Consider the following 9,826-nt stretch of genomic DNA (forward strand, 5'->3'; position numbering starts at 1 on the left):
TGCGCAGTGCCTTTGTTTTCATACGCACATGGCAGAAAAAGGGTGCCGGCGACAGAGAATGAGAAAGGCGAAAGCAGATCGTTGAATGAAACCGATGAACCAGAATTGGTTTGTAAAAATGCTGCAACTTCAGTGATGTGGAACTGGTTTAGCTTTCGTCCGTCAGATACACAACAAAGCACTATTTTGGTGGCGCATGCTAGCGGGCCGTCGTTATTACTGTGTTTTTTGGAAAATACAGCACACTTAAAATCAATCATTCGATTTTTCTGAAAATCGACAGTGCCCCTTATAATCCCGTGTGCCTTACGTATGAATTCTGGTTGTGTTTACTGACCTCGAAACGATTTTATGTTGTACACGACGCTCGAAAAACACTCAAATGTTTTAGTACAACTTTGCTAAGCTACAAATCCCGTAGGCAGGAGCCTCGCGGAGTGATACGTACTGTGCTTCAGCATAGTATTACGGTATTGTGTGTGTATAACCTCTTTTTAAGTTTTGTGGATATTATACATGGTTATGCTGAGGATATGTTGGCCAATTTCCACTGGAAATGCCTTTTGGTTAAACTGTCAGCAAGGAATTTGCATTTACAATGTTAACTTTTTATATAACTTTAATGCACATAAAAAACAGCTGCTTGTTTAAGTGAAAATACGTTGATTTTTTTTTTTTTTTTTTTTTGCACTAATAAAGTTGTGGAGTTGTAAAGTATCTTGTCTCGTGTCAATTATATCGTCAGTTATATCGTTATCGCAAATTTTCAAATGTATATCGTGATAAATATTTTTGGTCATATCGCCCTGCTCTAATAGAAAGCAATTTAAAGTTGTGATCTTACTACTTTCTTAGATCACACTTTAAAACGAGTGTGCGTGTCTATGTATTCTTTACATTTCAGCAAGTGCTCTTTCAAAACACTTTGCGTTTCAGTGAGTGTGTATTGCTAACATGGGAAGGAAAGCTGGTGGTAATTTTGGAGGAATCTGAATAAGTGATTCTTCAGAAATATAAATAATTGAACAAATGACATTAAGGTGACTCCTTTAGGTGTGGAGCGACTGATAATGACAACAGTGCATCACAAAGATGGCCGTGCAGAGATAGGGATGGATTCTATTGGAGAACAAAAGCTTAAAAACATCAGTCACCGTCACCTAAATCACCTACAGTGTGGGGTTGTTAAAACAGAATCAACACTGCAGTACTTTGTAAGCTCTGCAACTGGAAATGTCTTTTCAAATCAGCTCAACCTGCAGTGCTCCGGCTGTTTCCTGTACTGTGTTTACTGTAACACGGAATTATCTCATATCATTTGATATGCCAGTTGTAAACTCTTGATGTGGACCCAATATCAAAGTTAGACCCCCTTCTGGTTTGGATCTTCATTCTTTCATTTGAGAATAAACGCGTATTAACTGCTTATTAAATGTTGTTTTAGTATCAGAATAAACAAGATCAGAAAGTCTAACCTAAAACTCTCTTTGACTTGCTAGTAGGGCTGGGCCATATTATACCGTTCACGGTAATACCGGTATAATGTTAGGCAACGATAGGAAAATGAAATATCGCGATAGAATATGAGTAAAACGCGCATGCGCAGTGCCTTTGTTTTCATACGCACATGGCCGATTGTTGAGTGAAACAGATGAACCAGAATTGGTTTGTAAAAATGGTGCAACTTCAGTGATGTGGAACTGGTTTGGTGTTTGTCTGTCAGATACACGACAAAGCACATTTTTTTGCAGAACATGCAAGCGGTCGTCGTTATTGTCGTATTTGTCGGACTAAGATGCTCTTAAATCTGGGAGTAATCTGGGTCCTAAACTCCGTATGCTTCAGGTCAAACGAACACTGCAGCATCACTGAGAGTTAAAAACTGTCTAAATTCTTTCATCTTTAATAAAACGATCAGCATTGCTGCTTTACCAGGTGTAACTATGAAGTTTAACTTCCAGGCATCCATGAAAACAAAAGTTATTACATTTAACGGAGTTAGAAGTTAGCAGCAAGCTAGCGGAAGTTAGCTCGCTAGTTTCCTAAGCATGATATAGCATGTTCTGACTGAGAGATTTCTGAAAAAATTCAAACGTACAGCTCTGCTATCACTTCCAACATAAATGAAGACAGGAAACTAAACAGCAGTGACGTTTGTAGGGTTACTGAAGTTAGGCTAGCTGGTATATAATGATGTGCTACGTGATCGCTAGCGACACAGCTATGTTAGCATAACATAAACAGTGAAGCTGGAGGATGAACACTAACACGTTTCCACTTATAAAAGTTAACGTTAAGGTTCCGGATAGTTAGAGACAAATGCAATCGCATGGCAGGATGCTGTAAACGGACCAAACTTCAGTCAGGAGAACAACTGAGATAATCCATCCACAATACCAGGTTAGTCATTAATGTACTGCAACAACATGGGAATAGAGCAGCTGCCAGAGAATTCAACATTAATGAATCAATGGTACAGAAGTGGAGGAAGCAAGAAGAATGAGTTTAATAAAGTTTGATTTATCTGACTGCTTTGTTTCGCTTAATGTGCCTTATAATCCCGTGCACCTTATGGTCCGAAAAATACGTACTGCACACTGCAGTTTAATGTTGCAAAGCACCTCTTTTTAACTTCAGTGGATATTATACATGGTTATGCTCAGGATATGTCAGCCCATTTCTACTGGAAATGCCTTTTGGTTAAACTTTCAGCAAGGAATTTGCATTTGCACTGTTACATTTTTATAAAGCTTTAATGTACATAAAAACCAGCTTCTTGTTTAAGTGAAAATAAATGGAAGGTTGTCTTTTTGCGCTAGTAATGTTGTGGAGTTGTATTTTGTCTCGTATCAATTATATCATCAGTTATATCGTTATCGCAAATTTTCAAATATATATCGAGATAAATATTTTTGGCCATATCGCCCTGCTTTACTTGCTAGCTCCTGTGTCTTATCAAACCTAAGTGAGAACACATCGGTAGCTACCAGGTGTATCCGCAGCAAGCCTGTGGGTGTCCCCGGTCCTGTCCTATGTATGCTCCAATCAGGCACCAACCTCACCTAAACCAAACAGCGCTGTAGCAAGAGCACATCTAGTGTGGACTAAATCTACTATGTGCTACATATGAGACAGTATAAAGTCCGAAAACACTAAAACTTAATTCGCCTGACACTCTCCGAAATGTCCGTGGGAAAACAGTGACCAAGATTAAATGAACAGATGTAGCATTTCAAATAAAATTTCTCATATTTATTTGAGGTAAAAGCTTTCAAATAATTGATGAATTAGCTTTTACATTATTCGATTATCGAGTCATGCGTTGCTTGAGAAAAGTTTGAGGAGCAATGTTCAAGGCCAAGCAATCAAACAAGTACAGTGTTAATTATATTTTATAAAATGACTGACCAAAGAATTGTTTTAATTAGTTACATCTTAATACACGTTAATTAGGCATTAGTTAATGCCTATTATACCTAACTACATGAGTATATCCTGCTTGCTAGTTTAAATGTTTACATATTCATTATTATTATTTCTATTAGATGAAGGCACATTGGATATTTTTGTAAATAAGGGAAAATCAAATGGCTCTTATTGTTGCTATAGTTGAAAAGAATTTAAAAATAAAAGCAAAACTCAATGATGGGTCACAGTTTACTTAGTCCCCAAAATTCACAGAACTATGAGTAACAGATTTAGTCTACAATGGGTAGTTTACAGTGTCACAGTATCAGAGAGGACTAATAGGTTTTATTAATGAGCCACGGCTAGCAAGGATGTTTGTGGATACCCTGAGCAGTAAAGCCAACATTTATCCACAATGCTAGCAGCAACATGTGACACAAACTGCGTGAGTGTAACAACTCTCTTGTTTTGACTTCCACCTCACAAACTGATCTTGTCTGGGTGAAATGAACTTTCACTATTACGACATCAAGGTGCACCACACCAATTGTTTGCTTCTCAAGGTCTGTGCTGTGTGACTGCCTCCGTTTTACTAAGCATGTAAGCCAAAAGCCCCAGATTTCCACAAATGTGCACGGCAAAAACCCAAGTTGAAGTGCTATTGGGAAATTAAACTCTGAACTAATTGCCCATCGAATTGCTCAGATTTTATAAAACATCAGAGGGGGAAATGAGGCTTCGAAAAGGGACCATCCCTTTCTGTGCTTGTGAGCCACAGAGTATAAATATCCAGGTCCTCTTCTGTGTGACTGCACTGCAGGATATCACGCAGCTCCATCTGAGAACGGGGGGAGTTGTTAGGCTGTTTATGACTAGTCAGCATTTCTCTTCAGATCGTTATAGAACCTGGGCCATGAAACAAAGCTACCCGTGCGCATTTCATCTGATGGCTGATTACCATATCCATATTCATGATAACTACGGGCACGTTAAAGCACGCTGCTACTCTTCTGATATCCGTAAGCCAAGTGGGGACGCTGAAACCCCTGCGATTAGGGGTGGGTTTTTATAATCGATTCATCGATTAAAATCGATTCTGGCTTGGATAACGTAAAATCGATTCATTAAAATCCTGAATCGATTTTTTAATATAAATTTATTTTGTCCGAAATGCCAGAATCTCTGGTGACATCTCACAAAATTTCAAGAACCACCAAACAGTAAATGAGAGCAGGTACAGGGATTCTGCACATAGACTTAAACACACAGCGCAACCCGCGGATCAGAATCAGTTAGATGTCGCCTTTCTCACAGTCGGGGCTGAAAGCCGACAGCTCGCTGATCCGGGTCCGCGCTTTGTGTTCACGCCCTTTATGCGCTGATTCTAAAGCTGTTAGTTTGATCTCTCTCCAAACAATATTGATCGAACCAGCAGCAAAAGAAGATCCAAACGCTTCACATAAACATCGTCATGAATTCACTCTTTTACTGTTTTGCTTCCATTGCGATGCGCAGCTCTCTCTCTCTCTCTCTCCCTCTCCCCCCCCCCCCCCCCTCTCTCTCGAACAGTTTCGCTTTCTTCATTATTCGCTTGCTTGTTACGCACAAGTCTACTGTTGTTTACAGTGCTGTCGGCCGCTGTTTTTTTCCCTTTTACATTCTTCCGAAAAGAAAACCTCATTTCTGCTGTTCAATACTGAACAAATTTAAACTTTTTAATATTATTCAAAATGCAAAATGCTTAGCCGTGTGTCTAATAAAACCGCTGTAACGTCAGAGGTAATGTTCATTAATTAATGGTTTTCTTTCGTTTTTGATGTACTGCAGAATATTTTTATAAAATCCCAGGCCAGGAAAACCTTCATGTTTTTCTGCGTTTTATCCTCAGCTACTTTGACACAAAGGCATCTGCTGTGATGCTCACACCTTGGATAAAGTCTTGCGAGTGTCAGCTTCCTTTTTATAGATACAAAAATATGTAAATGTTCTGATCTGAATTATACTTCTGACTGTCAAAATTTCCCAGATTTAAATCGAATCGAATTAAATCGAATCGTGGATCGAATCGATTTGGGACCTTGTGAATCGGAATTGAATCGATTCTAGAAATCAGTGACGATACCCAGCCCTACCTGCGATTGTTGGTGGAAATTATGAGGTTACTGCGACCAACCATCAACAGACAGAAAACAGGGCTTATTTCATTCTCTCAGTGATTGTCATCTCTCAGGCTCAGACAGACACACATCAATACAAGTGAAAACAATAGACATTGTATTGTTATTGGAGGAAACTAACAACATCTCCCATAAATTCTGGCCTCTACATATCATAGTCAAACACACACACAGGTAGTCTTTCGAGCAACATCCCCAGGATTAAAAACATCTCCACGGCTCACCGACCCTTGTGTATTTTGTCATGAAACTAAATGGAGGGTTCAGTCTCTATGTGACGCAAAGCATCCAAATGCCCCGTGTCTACTCGTCTGTGTGTATGTCAACAAAAACACCAAGGTAAAGCTACACACTTGGCAGCTTTGACATACCTCTATTTATATCATCTCAATAAAAGGCTCTTCATCATATATTGCAGGCACCGCTTTCAGTAATCGAAGCCCTGAGTGTTCACCTGCACATCGATCACTACTGATCCCAATACTCCCGATAACCTAAGGAAGGATTTTTAACGCTGCTATACTAATCTGCTGCAAATCACAGTTAGTATTAGAAGAGACCTCAATGACGCATCTGTTGTCAAATATGCCAGCAAAGGCCTTCTGATTTGTTTGGCACTTTTTAAGGTTACATTACCAACACAGCTGATAACCCAGTGGCAACAGACTGCTCAAAGACAAATAAAGCCTTACAAAAACTCAGGCACCGCACGCGATAGGTCAGCAAAACTTCAAAACAATACTCAGAATTTGTGAGTGCTGCCTTTTCTTTGTAATGCCCCCAAACGTGTCGCAAACAATAAGATTTTTTTAAAGCACTGAGTTGCGGCCAACTTCAGTGTAAGGCTGAAAGGCATCTACTCATGAAGGATGATTTTGTGTTTCATTAATTTTCTGACAGTAGCATCTGCCATTAACTATGCCAATCGTTCAGTATATTTCAAACTGTCGCACACACCATGCAAACGCGTTTATGTTCCACTTAAAACTGTATAGTGACCATTCTGAAAACACTTTCATTTTTTTGGCCAATGTCAATATTTTCCTGTCCACGAGGACTCAACGCGCTGTCATCTAGCTATTAAACCTGATATCTAGTACTACAAAATCTGATATGTACAGCTGAAAATGTTCCAACAAACTGGTTAAGGTGTACGAACGTATCTTTACGCGAAACGGTACATGTTAAGTAGCTTGTTCACCCAATTCTTTAAACAGTTAAGTTTATTTTAAAGCCCACAGTCTTTAGCTTTCCTATAATATAGTGTGACAAAGTTTCGATGGTACTTTATTGGGGAATTCCTAAGAGGGATATTAAATCTTGGGCCAAACACAAACCTATCAAGTTTGGAAGTTCACGGTTAACTTAACAAAAACAATTGCCCAAACTTTTCTTTCATCCTTGACGGACTGGCATCTTTCTCAGAGGTATCTAAGTTGTACTAACCGGGTAATTAGCCATCAAGCTAAGCTAGCTACTAGAAAATCGACTCATCTTTTTTATCTTCGTCGATACCCTTCTCTCTGTCCTTTGCGCTTTGCTACACATTAACCTCGGGCCTTTTAAGCTTTCAGAAAAAGCACTACAAGTGGATAGATGCGAGCTATTATTTACGTTGTGATAAATAAATCTGGATCCAGTAGCTAACGGTGGTGTCCCGTGTCGAGCGGACCTCCGCTACACCGAGCAGCGGTGTCACCATAGCGGGCTGGCCGCTGCTGTCTCCCGAGCCTGAAGGCCCCACCGTCATTCTACTAAAGCAGCCGAAAAGGCTCAGAATAAATCAATGACAACTTATAATTGTTCACCTCTGATACTCGGACATCAATTGTCTTACCTTTGCTTTAGTAATGATGTGTGTGGCCAGTTTAACAACCGCGAAATTTCCCTTCCCGATGGTCCGCTCGATTTCGTAGTGGCCCACTCGGGCTGGGGGTGGCCTGGGGACCGAAGTGTGGCCAGGATTTGTGATGCACCCAGTGGCTGTGCTGGTACGACCGGAGTGGCTGATCCCGGAGGATGGCTGGGCTCGGTTCTGGGAGCCCATGCCTGCGTGGGTCGGTCGGGCAGAGTGCGTAATCCCGGCCGCTGCGGACCCAGCAGCACCTCCGCTTGACACGGCCGCCATCTTCTCGCCTCTCTGCGGGAACAACAAGCAGCCGTGCGCAGCGCGCATCGCGGGCACGCCCCCGCCCTGCGTCATTTTACGTAGAAAGCTCTTCCGCAGCGCCCTCTCTAGGTTGTAACCATAGTAACGAGCGGCGTAACAAATGACTTCATCCAGAGAAACGTATTGTGGTTGCCCTGGTGACAAAGAAGTGCGCATTATCACTCCGGTTCCCATGATTCAGTGATTCCTTGCAAAGTGCTGCGTTCTGTATGAGCAGACGGTTTTTAAAGTGTTTAAAGGTGTACGCCGCTTTACCCTTACAATGGCGGACGAGAACAACGGTCGCTTTGTTATTCCACTGCAATACAAATATACATCTGATATGAGTATGTTTCACAAAAATATGACTACAGTTTCTAACAGCTGAATGCCATGAAGAGATCCCAAATAGAAAAATTACAGCCATTATGGCGGTCGTCCACAGGCACTGTATTAGCTATTTTGGCTGGGGGTTTTTTGTTTTTGTTTTTTTGTTTTTGTCTTCGATAAATTACTAAAAACGTGTACTTAAACAACAAAAAAACAAGCAAACCTTTAACTTCCCCCAGAGATGTAGGTGTCTTTATAATGCTGATAAATGGCCCTGACCTTCTGAGGAGGCTTTGATAAGATCTCTTAATGAACACAGAATCATTAAATCAGCGATTAGCTGTACTTCCGTGGTGACTAGCCTGCACTCATACGAAAACATAATCACTGTGTCCCCACCACAAGCGTGCAGTGATACCTGCACAGTGACATAATAATAATTATGCAAAACTAAATGTATGTATGCGAAAGAATAAAAAGATAAATAAGCGGGGTCACTCACACCATTTATAGAAAGATGCATTACCTGAATCCACTCATAGAGCTAATTTAACATAAGGATAATCTAAGTAAAACGAAAGGAAACATTTCAAAGCTCGTTGCAGTTAATTTTATTCTCTGGTCCATAGGCTCTCTCACCAGACTGTAGACAGCACCCCTTCATGGTGGAAAAGAGTTCCTGCATCCAGGCTGGTCCAAAACAGGAAGGTGCCCTGTGGCTCCCAGACCGCAGAGAGAAAGCAGACTTGTTGTTTGGAATTAGATAACTCATTGCAAATAAGTTTCGTCATGTGCATTTCTAAATGATCGTGTGTAATGCATTTCTAAAGGAAAGTTTTGTAATGTGCAGCTGACTTGTATTTTAATGTAGGAAGTGGCGCATGTTAAAGGCGCCAGGGAGTGCTCTGGGTAACAAAAAGAGCACTTGCTGGTTTCTTGAGGAGTGAATTAATGAATATGTGGGTGGTGTGGTGGTGCAGTTGTTAGCACTATCCTGAGTTCACAGCCGCTGACTGGCTGGGGCATTTCTGTGTGCAGTCACAATGCCCAGCTTCCTCCCCTCCTCCCCAAGTGTTGATTTTAAATTGACCGTAGGCGTAAATGAGGTGTGAATGATTGCTTTTTTGTGTCAGCCCTGTGATAGACTGGCGACCTGTCTACCCCACTTCTTCTCCTATCCTCCAGTGCACCAATGACCATGAGTTGTATAAGTGCCTGGGGTACAGTATTTTGTAGTTTTACTTAAACTATAACTAAAAGCTACTTAAGTAGCTTAACAGTGCACAGGCCGCATTTTCAACTATATTTATAGCTGCAAACGTAAATGTCCTAATGTGTAATGATATGTTTCACAATGATCATGTAACATGACGGTATTCTTACTTTTATTAGTACTGTTGTTGTTTTTGGATAATAATATATTATAATTATTCATTTGTTGACGTGTATATCTAGCAGTTCATGGTGAGTCTAATTCCATATGTATTGATTGATCAACAATAATGTAATTTATCAGCAAAATAATGTGTGACTAAAAGTTTTATATGTGCTGGTTCTATTCATCTTCGCCTACACACAACAGTTTTTTTTTGGTGTGCATTCTGTTATTTAGACAGACTGCTGGCTGCAGAAGACAATGGAAGTCAAGGAAAGGAGTAAAATTTGAATCCAACAGCTTGGTTTGCGTGAGGATCCTATGATCCAACATATGCATACATAGTAACACATTTTTGCCTTGGTATATACATAAAATAGATCCAAG

General features: G+C 40.5%; 1 protein-coding gene across 3 annotated transcripts in view; it reads right to left on the minus strand.

Annotated features, from left to right (window-relative positions):
- The window catches only part of sik3 (SIK family kinase 3), a 38,415-nt gene extending 30,645 nt beyond the window's left edge, over positions 1-7,770 (minus strand). For all 3 annotated transcript variants that reach the window (XM_026191504.1, XM_026191505.1, XM_026191503.1), the window contains exon 1: positions 7,423-7,770. In XM_026191504.1, the coding sequence (XP_026047289.1) occupies positions 7,423-7,761 (339 nt within the window). In that variant the 5' untranslated portion in view covers positions 7,762-7,770. The remainder of the gene's footprint in view (positions 1-7,422) is intronic.
- Between the last annotated feature and the right edge of the window lie 2,056 nt (positions 7,771-9,826).

Source organism: Astatotilapia calliptera, chromosome 14 (assembly GCF_900246225.1).
Source record: "Astatotilapia calliptera chromosome 14, fAstCal1.2, whole genome shotgun sequence".
NCBI lineage: Eukaryota > Metazoa > Chordata > Actinopteri > Cichliformes > Cichlidae > Astatotilapia > Astatotilapia calliptera.